Here is a 17,278-nt window from a genome sequence, read left to right on the forward strand (position 1 = left end):
CAGCAGGGAGCCTGGGCCAGCAGCCCTGTCCCTCCCCGTGTCCCCAGGGACTCGTGGCTGCCTCTTCTCGGTGTCAGCCCCGGTGGGCTCAGCCTGGGGGTCCCGCCCCGTGGCCCCTCTCCCCCTCGGGGCGGCCGTGTTTGTTCTCCTCGCCGCGCCCGTTATCAGCTCACAACACACACAGGAAGTCCTGTCTGGGATTGTCCATCCCCGGCCTGATTTATACAGGAAGAAAAGCATAAAAAGCCGCCCTTCCACCTCGGCAGCCACCTCCTGCCTGTGCGCGGCCGCCGGCCGGCCATGCTGGGGACAGCAGGGCCACCAGCACGGTGCCTGGGGCCACTGGACACGGGGTGGCCGGGCAGGGATGGCCATCAGGAGCCACCAGGGAGCACAGCAGGGGACAGCAGGGCGGCCAAGGTACCACAGAGCCACAGCGGGGATGGACGGGATGGGATGGGATGGGATGGGATGGGATGGGGAGCTGGCACTGCAGGCAGCAGGACTGCATGTCCTTGTGAGCTCTGAGTGGGTTTTGCCCCTGCTCGTGGTGCTGGGAGCCTTTGGGTTGTTTGAACACCCAGCAGAGAGTGAGCAGGTGTGTGGAGCATCCCTTGGAGCACACAGGGGTGTGTGGAGCATCCCTTGGAGCACACAGGGGTGTGAGGCAGCCAAGCCTGGATCTGCTGTCAGCCACGTGCTGAGCACGGCTTTGCTCTGAGCCGAGCCCGGCCTCCAGCACTGCTATTTTTAAGTCACCCCACTGGCACTCGGGCTGTTTTCACGGGGAGGAGAAGCCAGTGGGTGAATTTTACCTCCTGTGCATGTAGAGGCTGCAAACACTTGCACAAATTCCTGTGAGATAGCTGGAAATTCTTGGCTAATCTCTTTTCTTTCTGTAACTCCCTCCCTTTTCCCTCTGCCCGCTCTCTGGATGCCTCTGATCCATCACCACGCTGTCCATGCTCCCTGCTCTGCTCCCTGCCCTCTGCTCCCCTCTGTGTGTTGCTGAATTCACCCCAGACCCGGCTGGGATGTGGGGCAGGGACTGTCCTGGCATTCCCACCAAGGCTTGTCCTGACTGACAGCCGAGCCTGGATCATGCTGGGTGTGCACTCCAGGAGCTCAGCTCTGCTCCCAGATTTATAACCACGGAGCTGGGTGTTTTTCCTGCTGTCTGCAGCTACCTGTGGGTCCTGCTGTCCTCATCTGTGACATTGCACAGTGCAGGCAGGAGGCTTTCAGTGAGGCACCCAGGGTATTTTGGGATAAAGGAACAGCTGGGATATCCAGGCACTGTCTGGCTGCACAGGGATATGGAGCTGAACCACGCCAGTGAAGGGCTCTTGGTAGAAATAACCCAGCATATTTTTTCCCAGGGTCCAACATCCATGGAACCAACTCCCCGAGCAGAGAATCAAACACAGAAAGGAACAACGAGGCTTTGTCAGTGATTAAATTAATTCCAAGCTGGATTGGGAAGGTCTGGCAGTGTTTGGGAGGCTGTGGAAGGCTGTTGTGGCTGGAGCATCCTCAAAAATGCACCTCACCTCTGGGCAGCAGTGGAAAACACGGATCTGCCCCGGCAGATTCTCACTGCTCTTCCCTGGAATCTGCCGATGGAGCTACTCCCTCCTCTCTGCTGTTCCACTACCAGCTCTCCCAAGTTTCCCTGGAGGTAAGGACGAGAAATTGAATCTGGCTCGTTTGAGCCTTTTCCCAGGCTCTGCTGCTGCAGATGGGGCTGGCCCGGGGGAGGCAGATTTACAAACTGCAACAAATTGGGGTAAACGAGCCCATCCCCACAGTCCCAGCAGCAGCAGGAGGGCTGGGAGGAACACCAGGGAAGAGGTCCCAGACCTGACAGGGAAACAAAAGTGTTCGTGCAAAAAGAAAATGGGATCAGAACTGTTCTTTCTCCCAAAGTGAGCGCCGGGATCCCCATCCTAGGGCTGGTTCCTGCAGCTGGAGACTTTCCCCTGGAAGAGAAAGATAATCAGAGATTATTCTTATGTGAAAGACTCTGTGCTGGGCTGTTCCCTGGGATGGAGAAGGGGCTGATTCACTGGGAATGTGGGGTGGGGAACCACTGCCAGGTTTTACCCGGGAAATTTTACAGAAAGACTCAAAATTCAGTTTATTCTTGGATGGAATGAATAATTTCTCAGTTTCTATACTTCAGCCATTGCTACCTCCTCTAAAAGTAAATAAAAATTCAAGTGTGCATGTGAGGGGAAATAAAGCTGGCTATGGGATGGTGCCCTGTTCCTACATTTGTTTTTGCACAGCTCCAGCTCAGCTGCTGATTTTCCCTATGGGCACCTTAAGTTATAACACACTTGTCCTGAGACAATTAATGCTTGTGAAGTCCTTACACAGGCAAAAAAAATTCACTTGTGGGGCCTCAGTTTTAATATGCAGAGCCACTGGTGACAACAGAGTGAGAGTTATGGGTCAAGTCCTTTTCTTGGTTTGACCTGGTTTTATCCCACTGCCATCAGTGGACTCCTCTAGATTTCCTCTGAGGTATCTGGGGTGCAGCTGACACAGCTGAGAACAATATGGGCCACAGCAGAATAGTGGGAGGTCATTTTCCTCACAGAGCTCTGCAGAACAGGGGCTGCTCCAAAGCTTAGACTGAAGTGTAAAGTTTACAAACAGCCTCATGAAAAGGCTGAGCAGAAGAATTTGTCCTAGAACAGCAAAAGCCATTCCTCCTTTTTTTTTTTTTTTTTTTTTTTTTTTTTTTTTTTTTTTTTGATTGAGAAGCACCAAAAATTCCCTTTTGCTTTAGCAAGTGCTTCCAGTTCTGTGCCAGACCCCCGTGGAGAGCAGTGAGAGCCCTTTGTGCACCGCAGGTATGGGGTCAGCCACGGCTTGTGGGGGCTGAAAAGTTTTGCATCTGTATGTGTGTCACTCTCCTGCCTGTGTCCCCATGTCCCCATCCATCTGTCACTCCAGTCTGGGCAGAGCTCGTGTGCCTGGGCACGTCCCATTTTCTGTGAGGGGCTGGAAGTGCTCCTCTCTAAAGAGCAGGTTCCTGATGTGGGACTTTAATGCTGATCTATTAATTCTCCAGGCTCTCCCAGCAAACAGGGAGGCACTTCCAGCCCTCAGCTCCAGCCCTCAATCCACCAAGGATGCTCTCAGGGGGATGTTGGATGCCCAGGCAGGTGCAGGGGGCTTGGCAGGCTCTAGGAAATTGGGAAATGGGTGAAAATCTCACCTGCACAGCCAGCCCTGGTGCTCAGCCTGGGATCTGCTCAGGGCCAGCACTTGCTGTCCCTCCCAGCTCACACTGGTGCTAAAACCAGTGGGAGACAAGGAGGTTTTGACATTGTTGAATCTAAAAGGGAGGTTGGGCAGAAACATTTCTTTCCTGGCCTGGAGACAAGCATTAATATTAGATGTCGTGGGAGTACACTTCTGGTGTGCAAGGGAGAAAAACCGTGGGGGAAAAATGTAAAACATCGGGCAAGGGAGGACTTTGAATTCAGGCAGGAGCCAAAATCCCCTGCTGCCTTTGTCAGGAGCTCATCACCCTGCCATGAGCAATGCCAGCAGATCTGATCTTCCCCCACTCTGAACTGGCACAACTCCTCTGCTTCCAAGGGAACTTTGCCAGGCCTTGTCCTGGGGGATTTCCCTCCCGGCAGAATGAATATTAGCACAGAAGACACAGAACCCTCCCTGAGAGCGGGGGATTAAATGCTCTTTTAATGGGCTGTGTGCAGTTCTTTAGCAGCTGACACGGGCACTTGCTCGAGCAAAGATTTGACCCAATGAATGGAGCTGGAAAGGAAACTTTCTGCAATTAAAATACTGGCAGAATTTTTAAATGCTCAGTGTGCTTAGGGAGTCGCTGCCTATGGCAGCTCCAGTGGAGTGTCTGGGACAGCACAGGGTCCTGTGCTGTGTGCTGGTGTCCTGTGAGGAGCTGAAGGATGAGTTCATCCTCTTCCTCACCATCAAATTTGCACTTGGAATCCCAGGGATTCATGCAAATGTTTCCTGGGCAATGAGGGGTTTTGTCCTTAAATGAGGGTAAACGGCAAAACAGGGTGTAATGGTAAAATGAATAGAGTGTAATGGTAAAATAGAGTGCAATGGTAAAATAGAGTGTTGGGGAACAGCAGATGGGATCACAAATCAGCCAGGTGAGCTTGGATACACCTGAGAGAATGTGCCAGGTGCACTCAAGTTCTCCTGGGTTCTTGGAAAAATCCCAGCCTCGAGCATTGGCAAAGCTGCTGGAGGGGACAGATCCTGCTCAGGAAATCCCTTCTGCTCTGCTCAGCCCCTGCTCGTCCCCCAGCTTGCTCAGGAAAAGGCAGCGTGGCTTTGCCTGGATTCCCACTGGGATCACAGCAAGGTGAGGGAGGATCAGGGCCATAGGATGCTCCTAAAACACCCCCTGTGGGATAGGGATGGATTTCCTCAGGTCTGTGCCTCTCTGTCACACCAGCGGTGTGAGCTCAGTGCCACAGGGACTCTGTGGCCACCACCCTGCTCTGCAGGGATCTTTGGGAGTGTCCAGGGAATGCCAGGTCCGTGGTGGGCAAGGGCTGGGTCACTGCTGTCAGTCTGTCTGACAAAGGGAGTGTAACACTGAGCTTTTTCTGTCCTCACAGAAAGAAACCAAGATGTTCCATAAGCAAAGGTTCCCTGCCCAGGACATCTGATGGAGCACCGTGGATGAGGTGAGTTGTCTCAGCTGCAAAATGAGATCCTGTGCTTTCAGTACGGCCATACAGAGAAACTCTGGCTTCCACAGGCATTTTGCAATTATTAGACAATAATTCAGGCTCTGTTCATCTCCCCCATACACCAGAAAAAAACCCAATAACGCTCTCTGCATAACAAGATAATTACTGTGTTTCCAAGGCTCTTGGGAGAAGTTGCCTGTGCTGATGAAATTAAGAGAGCTGAAATAATTCCCCAGAGGTAGAATGAGCCCAGAGGGTGAACAAACCCGTGTGAGATGCTGTAGAGTTGCACTTCCACCAGCTCCAGCAAACCTTTCCCTGCTGCTGGGAGGGATCTCCATCTCCAGCAGCACTTCCAGAGAGGATTCCCCTCTTTTCCCTTCTCAGGGAGGATCCCACCAAAACTCCTTTCATACTGAGAGCCCCAAGCCCCCATCAGCTTCCCCAGAGGGCGCAGCACGGCCCGAGGCAGCTCCAGTTCCATCAGCAGCCCCAGCTATCCACGAGGAAATAGAAGGGATGGGCCAGTGATCTCAGTTGTTCTCTTGGAGCCATTATTGTTGAACTGGTAAATATTTCCTTTAAATGCTTACATGTTTTGAAAAAATTTACAGGGCTTAATGGGAACAAATATTCCCAGGGGGCTGTATCCTGCCATTCATTTGCACATCAGATCCCTGCTATCTTTAAGAATGGTTCTGTGCATGGGCAGGCGCCTAAGTCATCTGAGAAACAATAACCCTCTGTGCTCTAATTTTCCAGACAAAAATGTAGACAAAACAAGTGGCAATTTGGCACAAACCGAGCCGCTTTGATAAATAACTGGGCATTTAAGAGGAGAAGCCTGTAGGCAGCTGGGCTCGGGCTGTCCCGGGGCAGGTGTTGGGCAGCCAGAGCTGAGCCCTGGGTGTCACCCTGGAGAGTCTCCCTGCAGTTGGGGGCTTCCGAGGAATTCTCTAAGCATCTTTTATGGTTTGTTGGAAACCTGGTGGTTCATCACCCGCTCCTGCAGGACTTTAGGATGAGCTCAGGGGGATTAACGGGCACGGGGGAGGGTCTGGAGCAGGTCTCTAACCTAGGCAGAGGTGATGTCTGCTCCTAAAATCCTCCGTGCTCACAGTGGGGTGTGCGGACCAGCACAGTAATTTGTAGTAAAGAGAATTAAATTTAGTCACTGGAGTGGTGATGGACCATTCCCTGAGGAGTCTGCACACCCCTGGCAGAGGGTCGGGATCTCTCGCTGTTAATCCCCAGGGCTGGGCCGGGCGACTGGGGGGCCAGCACCGACTGCGGGTCCTCGCAACGTGGGGCTGTAGGACTATGGGGCTGGGGGCTGTGGGGCTATGGGGCTGTAGGGCTGGGGGCTGCAGGGATATGGGGCTGTAGGGCTATGAGCCTGGGGGCTCATCCCGCTTTGGGCTCACCAGGTAAGGCTCCAGATCCACGCAGGACAGGGATCCCCAACAATCCTGTCCCCATCGGCGACAACATTTGGGACACTACAGCAGTGTCCCCTCACCCCGGGCGGTCTCGGGGGGTCCTGCCCTGTCCCCGCAGGTCTCCGCCGCGGTTCCCGCTGGCTCCGGCGGTGCTGCCCGCTCCCCGCCCGTGTCCCGGGGAGCCGGGGGCAGGTGGCGGCCGGCGGGGGCCGGCGGGGCGGGGGCAGGCGGAGATCCCCGGGCCCCGGCGCTTTCCCCCGGCCGGGAGGCTCCGCTTTCCTCCCCGCCGGGAGCTCATTGGGCCGGGGCGGAGGGACCGGCTCGGGCCGGGGGAGGAAATGCGAGGGGGGCCGAGGCGAGGCGGCGACTCCGCGGCTCCACCACCGGCACCGGTGAGTCCCGGAGGGCTCCGCCCGGGGCTCGGCACGGCCCGGAGGGCTCGGCACGGCCCGGGGGGGGGCTCGGCCGCATCCCCGGAGGGGAGGAACGGGGGATGGGGGTGCCAGAGGAGCGGGGCTCGGTACCGCAATGTGGGGAGGGAAGGGGTGCTGGGCCGGCGGGAGGGGACAGCGCCGGGGGAGCGGGGACCGGGCTGCTGCGGCCGCGGGAGCATCCTCGGGAACATCTGTGTCCATGGCTCCCACTGGGGACACCCGTGTCTCTGCCTCCTCCCGGGATATCCACGTCCCTGTCTCTCTCCGGGACACCCGTGTCCCTACAGCCACCCGGGGACACCCGTGTCCCTGCCTCCCTCCTGGGACACCGGTGTCCCTATAGCCCCCCAAAAGCCATGTCCCTATAGCCCCCCGGGGACACCGGTGTCCCTATAGCCCCCCAAAAGCCATGTCCCTATAGCCCCCCGCGGACACCGGTGTCCCTGTAGCCCCCCAAAACCCATGTCCCTACAGTTCCCCGGGACACCCGCAGCCCCCGGCGTTTCGCGCTCCCTGCATGGTATCAGTGTCCCCGCGGTGTCGCCGTGCCCCTCCGGACAATGGCACAGCCCCCTCCGCGGTGTCACCATTGCCGTGTCCCTCTCCATGCCGCCGTCCCGCATCCCAGCTGCGCAGGGAACAGCTGGAGGTGTCTGGCACGGAGAATCCATCCCCCTGCGGCTGGTGCTGAGCCTCTGCGGGAGGGTTTGGCTCTGGGAGCACAGAGCAGGTTTGGAGCCGCGGTTTCACCTGCACAACCAGGCCAGGCTGTCTGGAAAAGTGTTCTGTCCCGGGAGAGCCATCCCATACTCGCCAGGGGCTGGGTTCTCTCATCCCTTCACAGCCAGAGCAGATCCCTCCTGCTGCCATCAGCTGGAGTTTTACCTTGGTTCCGTGGGCAGAGCTGCAGAAAGTGCTGCTCACCTGCACCGTGGGGTCGTTTGTCCCCTTGGTTGCTGTGGCAGGTGAGGCAGGAGCAGAATTTTGGGAATTTAGGAGAATTTTGGGGATGGTTCTGGCTGGTGGGGCAGGGACCTGCAGACTCGCAGGAGCACGTGGTCAGCCAAGGGGGATTTGCTGACCCCAAAGACATAATTTCACTTGTCAGACTCTTCGTTTGAGAGGCTTAAAAGGCAGAGACAAAAAAAGTATTTATTTTTTCTTGAGCATAATTTTTTCTTCCTTAAGTTTTGTGCTTTAAAAAAAGACTGGAATAGACGGTGGCAACAGGTTGAAGGATCTTCAACAGCTTTAAAGAGGTTGATTTTTGTAAGTCCATAAAAGAGACAAGCTTAGACTATCACATTTTCTACTTCTGCAGCTTTTTCTGGTATGAAACAACCATAATTTTATCACCCAGAGGGATCCTCTGAATGCTTGAGGTAGGGCAGTGCTGCTCCAGTTCAAAGTGAAAAAACAAACTCTGTATTTTAGGCTCGTGCCCTGTGTTTCTTGCCCTCCCCACAAGGAAAGCTCCCATGGCAGCCACGGGAATCCTGTGGGAGGATGGAGATGGTTGGCAGAATTTGATTTCCAGACTGGAGGAGCAGCACTGAGAGCCCAGAATCTGGGATTGGAGGGAGGTTTTGTGTCCCAGTATAGCCCTGGGAAAAGCTGGCTGGTGGAGCAAAGGGGAGTTGGTGTGTGTCTGTGCACCAGTGTCCTTGGAATGTCTCCAGGAAAACTGGGGACAGGGAAAGCTCCTTCACTATTTTTAAAATAACTTTCCTGCAGGACAAGCAAGATTTGCTTTCCTGATGGTGGAAGTACCATAAATTCATAATTAGGAAATGAAATTAATTGCTATGTTTGAAGGAGAATGGAGGACTACAGGCTTTAAAGCACCAAAATCCTCCTTCCATCCTCAGGGTCTGGGCTTGCATGGAAATCTGCTGGGATATTTGATATTTGACATTTGATATTAAGGGCCAGGAAGGCACTAGGCTGGTTTTTCTCCAGATGTGAATCTCCATCTCTCCCTGCCTCAGATTCTTCTCCTGCACCAAGACAAGGACGATCCTGAGTGCCTTGGAGAAGGGCTTGGAGACCTGCAGGGCCTGCAGATTTGCCATGGTTATTTGTAACAACCTGTCTTAGAGCTGGGATTTCCCAATGGAGTTTGGGGATCAAACTCCAATTTTCCAGTCCAATCCTGCCCCACAGCACTTGGGAGTTTTAGAAAGTCGATTTGCAGCTTGGTATCTGCAGTCTCAGAAGGAGGTTTTTTGTTGTGTAACCTCTCCTTTCAGAAAGTTTAATCAGAAGGGCTGATTCTCTCTTTAATTGGTGCATATTTAAGGTGGATTTCTTTATTTCTTTCTCCTTCAGCTGCTGCCATCCGGAGGCCAAGTGGTTTGTTTAAATGAGATATTGTTTAAATTGGATATTGTTACTGACCCTCTTCAGCCTTGCTTCGTATTTGTCCTCTGCTCGAAAATCAAAACCTCTCGGTTTGTGCCTCAGAACCAACTCTGCAGATGGTACACATGGCCCTTACAGCACTTTTCTCTGTCACGAATTTGTGTTTTAAAGAGAAGAAGATCAGATTTCAGTGTGTTATGTGGTGGGAAAACACAGCTTTACAATGCTGTGTGCATTAAGAAATGACGGGCCATTGTTTTGCCCTCGCTGCCTGGAACTGGCAGCGAGTTTCAAGGCAAAACACATCCCTTCCCTACCCCTCAGCACAGCTCCTGGTGCCCTGAGAGCATCTCCAGGGGGTAAAGCAAGAAGAATTCCTGAGTTAATGTTGTGCCACAGTGATGAGATGAGTGGAGAAAGGTGGGTTTGTGCCTGGAGCAGCTCCTGCCTCGCCAGGGCTTTGTCCCCAGGGCTCTGTTGGATGTCACCAGCTGGGCAGGGACACCTCATAGAATCACAGGATGAGCTAGGTTGGAAAAGACCTTTGGGATCATCAAAGGTGACCTAATCCTCATCAACCACACCACGTCCAGTGTTTTTATTAAACACATCCAGGGATGGTGACTCCACTGCCTCCCTGGGCACACGATTCCAGTGCCCAATCACTCTCTCAGTGAAGAGTTTTATTTCCCGGAATTTCCTGACGTTCTCCTGTTTGCAGGGATCCCCACTGAAGGCTGAGCCATGCAGTAGGAGCCAGCACAGCCCACGGAAGAGCAGGACCTGCAGGAGGGACGGGCCATGCGGAGCCTGGGCTGCCTCCCCTGGGGACTCCTCCTCATCCTCAGCACCACCAGCACCGAGGGCTTTGCCCGGGCAGGGTAAGGCCGTGTTTTGTCTGCACCTCTCAGGTGTGTTCTCCACCCATCCTCTCTTGGGGGGGAACAGCTCTGTGTGGCTCTCTGGGCTGGTGAGGAGGTGGAAAAAGTTCTCCCAGCTCTGTTTGCTTTCTCACTCAAGCTAAAACATCTCTCAGAGAAAATGTCCCAGCTCTGTTTAATTCCAAAAACAGGGACACAAAGACTTTACTGGGATTTTTGTCCAGGAGAGTCAAAATCTCCTCAGGCCCTCAGCTGTTCAGGAATTATTGCTGTCTCTTTCAAGCACATCATTCAGGAAAATATGTGTGAAATCCTGCTAGCAAACACATCAAGCCTTGTGAACAAGCTGTCATTGGAGGGTGCAGCTCCCATCAGAGGAGGATTCAGCTCCCAGCTCTGATGGATCCAGGGACAGAGGTGTGGAAAGCCCTGGGCTGTGCTTTGTGCTCCCCTGGATGCTGCTGGGGAGCAATTCCCCTTCCCTTTCTGGGAAATGGGTCTGGGAGAACTCCCTGGATCCCAGCACAGCTCAGCTCCTGCTGGGTCTGAGGGAGCCCAGAGCTCACTGCCCCAGTTTCTTCCCCAGCTGAGAGGAGCTGGAGCTCAAAACCCGCCCCCAGACACAGCTCACATTTTCTACAAAGTTTGTTTTTACACTGAAATGCTCCTCCAGCATCAAACCTTTCACATTCTGTCCAGGACTGAAACCACAGCTGAATTCCTCACTCACACGCACAGGCTGCAGCTAAAACTTTGTTCTGAATTTTACAAAGCAAACAATTGCCATTTAAAAATTGCATCTTCTATAACATTAATCATGAGGCTGAGAGGAGTTTTCTGGAGTTAATGGAAACCATCTGATGTCCATGCTAATTCCCAGGCTTTTTATTTTAGTTTCTAATTGAGCTGGGAGGCTGAGACAAGTAGATGGGTTCCTCAGTGGGACTGACCTGCTTGGGCTGGAAATTGTTGAAAAAAAAGGATGTTTAACCAAGACCACTTTGGCTGTTAACCTTGGGAAAGTTTTTGACTGGATAACACTTATCTTAGGAAGGCTAGGGAGTGCCTTTTATCCAACCTCTATTTTCTTTGCGGTGAGCCTGACCCTTCCTGTGAAATCATTAATTTCTTGGTGACCACTGGGGCATCCGTTTCAGGAATGCAAAAGTCTCAGAAAGGAAAAAATCCGCCCAGAAAGTGAGTGATTTTAGGGGAAGGGAGACAATGAACGTAGTGAGTAAATCATCCCTAAATCTGGGTCCCAACTGCTCCCCCGGGACGGGGGAGGAAGCGCTGGCACCGCTCAGTGCTCCAGAGTTGTGTCACTGACCCGAAACAGCTTGAAGTGGCTTCCCAGGTCACTGGGGCAACCAGCCACTGCTGTCCACTAGCCCTGTGCAGAGAGGGGAGCTCGGTGTGCTGGCTGTGGGGCTGTCCCCATGTCCTGGCTGTGGGGCTGTCCCCATATCCTGGCTGTGGGGCTGATCCCATGTCCTGGCTGTGGGGCTGATCCCATGTCCTGGCTGTGGGGCTGGCCCCGTGTCCTGGCTGTGGGGCTGGCCCCGTGTCCTGGCTGTGAGGCTCACCTCTCTGTGCTGGCTGTGGGGCTGTCCCCATGCCCTGGCTGTGGGGCTGTCCCCATGCCCTGGCTGTGGGGCTGGCCCCATGTCCTGGCTGTGGGGCTCACCTCTCTGTGCTCAGCCGCAGGGTTTGTGCCGTGGGGCAGCCGAGCCGCCGGAGTGTCCACACCGAGTCCCACGTGCAGCCCGTGTACCAGCCCTACCTCACCACCTGCCAGGGCCACCGCCTCTGCAGCACCTACAGGTGAGCCCAGCTACCTGTGCCACCAGGGCTTGTGGCAGCAGGGATCCTGCTCCATCCACAGGGATGGGGATTGCTCCCCTGGGAGCGCCCTGAGCTGCTGTGGGAGCAGGAATTGGGTTTGGGGCACTCAGCTCAGCCCATCCTTGCCTTGCAGGACCATCTACAGGGTTGCCTACAGGCAGAGGTACAGGCAGGTGCCTGAGCCCACGGCCTCGTGCTGTCCTGGCTGGAGCAGAGCAAATGGCCACACACTCGGCTGTAACAGAGGTGAGGAGCTGCTGGGTCATCCCAGTGTCACTGCCCATCCCCAAACCCCCTGTGTCCCTGGTGGAGATCCCAGGACTACAGCTCTCATTTATCTGTCAGGTGAATTCTCCCTGAATTAAATTTTCAGCATCACAGCCCAAATGCAGTTCAATATCCAATTAATTCCCAGCTTTTCTCTGCTGACTTTTGGGCCTTTTTCCTTTGGGATCACTTATTACCTTTATTATTACCAGAGGCTAAATAAAACAACTCCTTCCCATCTAAATCAGCAGGAATGGATGAGAAATGCTTTCAGGAGGCCACAAATGCAAACCACAACAGCAGCAGCCAGTCTGTCCCCAGATGAGCTCAGAGCATGGCACCAGGGGCTGCTGCTGCCTGCTGCCCTCCTCCTTCCCATCTTTGCTGCCTTGTAGGCTCCTCAGCTTCTTTCCAGCTCCTCTTCCTTCCACCCATCCTGATCCCTGCTCCCCCTGGGCAACTCAACCCGGCTGTGTGGTGCTGTTGGCTTTTGGGGTGTGCACACATGCAGGGGGGCAGGGAGGGAGCTGGGGACCCCCGGAGCTGCTGGGTGATGCTGTGCTGGTGTTCCCTGTCACAGCTCTCTGCTGGGAGCCGTGCCAGAACGGAGGGAGCTGCACCTTCCCCGGGAGATGCTCCTGCCCCCCGGGCTGGACGGGGAGAGCCTGCCAGACAGGTACTGTGGCCATGTCCCCCCTGTCCCTGCTCCCTGTGTCATACCTGCCCTCTTGCTGCTGGGAGAGCTTCTCCTGGGAGCATCCATGGGGCTCTGGGTGTCTTTTTGCCCTACACCAACCCCTCAAGGGGGACAGGGAGCAGAGCTCCTATCAGAGCTTGGGCCATGTCTGATTCTGTCCCTCTGCACACCTACTCCACGGAAGGATGGAAGTGTGGCTCCCAGGGGAGGTCTGATCTCCCTTTGGCTGCCTTGGTGCTCCCAGCCCTCCTGTGCAGCTCTGGCACCCCCATTTTCTCTGCTGGCTGCTCTGTGCTGGGTCAGTGTGAGCAGAGCTGTGATCACGTCAGCAAAAGCCTCTCTGCAGCACAGAGCCCTTGTGGGGCCGGCCTGAGATCCTGTGTTCGTGATCATCCCTCCCAGGCTTTGTAAACTCTTGATGTAAACTGAAATGCCCTTTTACTGCAAAGTCTAAAAACCCATAAACCAAAAATATCCGGGGGTGGAGGGGAAGCCTGGTGATGTCCAGGCTCCTCTCCAGCACAGGAACAGCCTGATGCTCCTCACAGAAATCAGGCAGTTTGGTGCACACCAGTGCTGCAAAACCCTGCCATGGCATTTCCCAGCTTTTCCCATCTTTCCAGCCTCCTGTAAAGCAGAGGAGGAGCGTGTGGCATTGACCCATGCTGGGCCAGGCAGGGCTGAGCCCATCGCTGACAGCTCTGGCTCCGGGAGAAAGGATTTTCCCACTGCCTAAAACAGATTTGCCCGGGCGTGGGAAGCACTTCAGCTCTTTCTGCTTTGTGGGAACAGCTTTAATAACTCCCCCGTGTGAGGAGAGGTTACTGGGTTTTGTACACACTTGAAAGGCTGATAGCTCCTCGCCACAGCTGGCTGGAACCAAAACCCCGGCCGTAAATCCGGGATGAGAGCTGAGCGCTGCCTGCGCCCGCCTGGCCAGAACTGGGACATTTCTGACCACAGCTTTCACTTCTGGCTGTGTTCTGGGGGGAGCAGGAGGAGGGGAGGAGTCCAGGCTCCCTCCAGCTTAGCCCAGGCACTGGTGGTGCTGAGACACCCAGAGCTGTGCCTGGCACAAACACCAGCTCACCTGGGCAGCACTCACTGGGGTTCCATCACAGCCCCCCTGTGCCCCTCACCCTGTCCCCATCCTCACTGAGCTGTTCCTGTGCTCCAGATGTGGACGAGTGTGCCAGCCAGAGCCATGGGTGCAGCCAGCTCTGCATCAACACAGCCGGGAGCTTCCACTGTGCCTGCCAGGACGGCTTCAGCCTCGCTGCCGATGACAAGGGCTGCCAGCCCCTGGTGCCACTGCCTGGGACAGACACCTCCAGCCAAGCAGGTAACCTGTCCCCAGCTGAGCCCCAGCTGCTGGGGGCCTGCAGTGAGAGCTGGGGTGACACTCAGCATCGTGGGAGTGGCAGGAGATGGGAGAGGGGACAACAGCCAGAGCCCCTCAGGTTTTTTCTCACTGACCCAGGAGTGCTTCTCCCACCCAAACAACTTCCCTTGAGCACAAACCCATCTGTGAGGGTGGCCTGGCTGTGGCTGGAGGTGTCTGGGATGTGTCTGTTCTCTCCATCATCATCCTCGTTCCTGCAGGGCAGGTCTGGAGCCTCGAGGAGCGGCGGGCGCCGCTGGTGACGGCCCATTATTACTTTTGGTACGCGCTGTGACACTTCAAACTCGTACCGTGAGTAATAATGCGCTGTGGCCAGCACGGGCATCACACAGCAAACATCTGGGACAGCAGGGCATGTGTCCCACCTGCCTCTATCCCTGCCCAGGGACAATCCCTTGTGCCCACCACAGCACAGGGCAGAGCTGGGTGGTTTTTGGCAACAAAAGGCCAGGATCCTCCAGATCTCTTGTCCTTTAAGCATCACCCCACTGCCTGAAACCGTCCCCGCTTTGTTGCAGGTGCTGCAGCAGCAGGAGCAGCCTGTGCCTTTAGCAGCAGGTCCTGCAGATGCTCTGGGGGATGATCCCAGCGGGGCAGAGCCTGGGGGTAGAAAGCACCAGAGCTTGGCCAGAGCCCTGCAGCCACGTCTTTATCCTCAGCAGCTTCCACCTCACCTTGATAGTGACTCACTGACATTGCCTCGGTCACTTTTTCAGGTCCCTCCAGTGAAATGAAGGAAGAAATGAAGGACCTGAGGAGCAGAGTGGAAGCGTTGGAGCAGGTGAGTTGCAGCTCACCCCTCTGCCCTGTTCTGCTCAGCCAGCTCCCAGCCGGGGCTGTTTGCAGCCAGGGTTTCCCTCCTCCCCGGCTCTATTTTTAACATCCCAGCAGCAATCCCAGCTGTGCCGGCAGCGCCCACGCCGAGGCTTTTCCAGCCCTTTGAACACAACCACAGCCCTTTGAGCCCTCCGTGGTGGGTTCTGCATCCCCCCGGGTGGTCCTCCTGGCTGGGAGGGGGATGCACTCACAGCTCCCCTCTCCTTGCAGAAGCTGCAGCTGGTGCTGGCCCCTTTCCACAACCTGATGCTGCCGGAGGATGTCGGTGCAGACCCCATCAGCCGCCTGTCCCACTCCCTCCAGCAGCTGGACAGGATCGACTCCCTGAGCGAGCAGATCTCGTTCCTGGAGGAGCGGCTGGAGACCTGTAAGTGTCTGGAAAAAGCAGTGGGGAAGGATCTGCCTCCAGCCATGCTGGCCACGGGGAGCAGACGTGGGCCAGCGAGATCAGTAACACATATGCCACTGTTAATCTGGATCTGCCTCCAGCTCAGCAGCCTGTAATTAATAAAGGATGAACACAAACAGCCCATTAGCTTCATTTCAAAGCTGTTTCTATGGCTGCACCATCTGACTGCCCTTGTAGCAGCCAAATATTGTAGGATTGGCACATGGAAAGGTGCCTGTGGGGCAGAGCTGAGGGAGGCACTGGGAGCAGTGCACCTCACAGCTCCTGTCCCTTCCTGATCACTCGGTCCTTAGGAAAGAACCCCCAGCTTTTAGGAAATTAACAGTCCAAAAAGTCAATCAGGGAAGTTTAGGGAGCGTGCAGAATTTGGCAGATTTATGAGCCTGGGAAGTTTTAGGCATTTCTTCTGGAAGTTTACAGACCAGTAAGGGCACCAGAGAGGGTCTCTGAAGTAGCAAACTGAGGAAGAGACCACAGTGAGAGCTGTCATGTGTGAAATGGCTGGAGGTCACTGGTGTCCCCACCACGCAGAGGGACAGCATCCCCTCAGGTGCTCCAACCTTAACTCTGAACTTAAGTCTGAACTTTTTTATTTTGATAGGCAGCTCTTTGCAGCTCATTTTTCCTATTAAATAATTCCAGAAACTGGGCATTGCTGGGGTGTGTAACAGCAGCTTGCTGAGTCTTGGAAAGACTCAGGAGAAACTGGTTCAGGGCATATCCAGTCTCAGTTCAGTGCTTGCAGTAATGGCTGAGCAAGAAAAAGAATTCAAAGAACTTGTTTGAAGACAAAGTAGCTGCAAATAGACACTTTAAAACCATCTCAGAAAGGGGTAATTACCAGAACCACTGAGTGTTCCAGCAGGCTGAGTTTTCTAGTAGTGCTCTCCATATATTATTAGTGACAGCACAGAGGAATGTGAGCAGTATCACAAGGTAACATGGATTCATTCCAAGGGATGACTCCAAAGCCCCGAAATTAATTTCTGCCAAGTCTGTCTCATCAAGCAAAACCTGTTTTTGTCTCTTTTCATGGTCTTGCAAGTCCCTGTAGGCCACAAAGTTGTCCTGGCATACCCCAGCGAGCTCTGGGGCTCACAGGGCGTCCCATGGAGTTCCTCAGCCATCCCTGTTCCGTGCCTGGTGGAGCATTTCCCAACTGAATGCTACCCTACAACTGCACTCCCCAATTAACTGCTCAGTGGGGATGTGTGCAATGACCAAAAAAACCCATTTTCTCTTCTTTAAACCATCAGCAGAGGCACCAGGTCAGAGCTCTTTAAGCCATTTTGGCCCCTCTAGGTCTAAATTACCCCTGATCCAGCACAGACTGTGACTGTCACTGGATTTGGGGACATTGTGCACAGGGCCCAGGCAAGAACTGTGACATGCCAGGGAGGTGAAAGTGACACTCCTGAGTGTGGGGGGATGGAGCAGCAAGTGTGGGTGACATTCCTAGAGGTTCAGATCAGTTCGTTCTGCCTGGGAAAGACACAAACCAAAGCCAGGCTAATGACTGAATTTATTTTGCTGAATTTATTATTTTTTTTTCTCTAATCTTCCCAGGTTCCTGCAAGAACGAACTCTAACAGAGTGCCTGGGGATCTGGAGCAAGCTGAGTGCATCCACAGCTCTTATCTCTTATCTCCAGGCTGGGGGTGAAGCCACACCATCTACAAGAAGGCACAGGGTAGCAGGAGGAGGCTGGGCTCCCAGCAATATCTCCATCCTGTCTTCCAGCTCACCTCACCAAAGGGCACCCAGTTCCTGCCAAAGTGGACTCTGAGCCCTCTCCCTGCTGGAGAGGCAGCAAATAAATGCCTTATCTCGTGCCATGAGTGCCTGGCTGTACCAGACTGGCTGTGTGTGACCTGGGGGGTGTTCAGCTTTTCCTCAGTGTTATCCTGGGATAACATCCCCCATGGAGCAGTGGGCACAGACCTGGCCAAGCAGGGCAGCTGCCTCCCCACACTCCCAGTGCTTGCTGGCACATGGAGAAG

The 17,278-nt window shown here is 54.6% G+C and overlaps 1 protein-coding gene and 1 long non-coding RNA gene across 3 annotated transcripts; both read left to right on the forward strand.

Annotated features, from left to right (window-relative positions):
- Positions 1 to 249: 249 nt before the first annotated feature.
- LOC148221411 (uncharacterized) lies at positions 250 to 5,232 on the forward strand. Its single transcript, XR_015808029.1, has 4 exons — positions 250 to 420; positions 1,380 to 1,678; positions 4,632 to 4,700; positions 5,094 to 5,232. It is a non-coding gene; the product is annotated as an uncharacterized LOC148221411 (long non-coding RNA).
- An 825-nt stretch (positions 5,233 to 6,057) lies between these two features.
- Positions 6,058 to 17,117, forward strand: EGFL7 (EGF like domain multiple 7). Of its 2 annotated transcripts, XR_015808028.1 has the most exons (9): positions 6,058 to 6,537; positions 9,662 to 9,821; positions 11,523 to 11,645; positions 11,800 to 11,912; positions 12,514 to 12,609; positions 13,808 to 13,972; positions 14,749 to 14,813; positions 15,080 to 15,236; positions 16,845 to 17,117. XR_015808028.1 is itself a non-coding variant. In XM_014880073.2 (8 exons), the coding sequence occupies exons 1-8, from the start codon at positions 9,742 to 9,744 to the stop codon at positions 16,865 to 16,867; spliced, it is 822 nt and encodes a 273-aa protein (XP_014735559.2). In that variant the 5' UTR covers positions 9,701 to 9,741; the 3' UTR covers positions 16,868 to 17,117. The 2 variants fall into 2 exon arrangements, 1 of the variants encoding a protein (XP_014735559.2); XM_014880073.2 differs by lacking the exon at positions 6,058 to 6,537 and having other exon boundaries at positions 9,701 to 9,821.
- Positions 17,118 to 17,278: the final 161 nt, after the last annotated feature.

The sequence above is a fragment of the Sturnus vulgaris genome, chromosome 22 (assembly GCF_052056855.1).
Source record: "Sturnus vulgaris isolate bStuVul1 chromosome 22, bStuVul1.hap1, whole genome shotgun sequence".
Taxonomy (NCBI): domain Eukaryota; kingdom Metazoa; phylum Chordata; class Aves; order Passeriformes; family Sturnidae; genus Sturnus; species Sturnus vulgaris.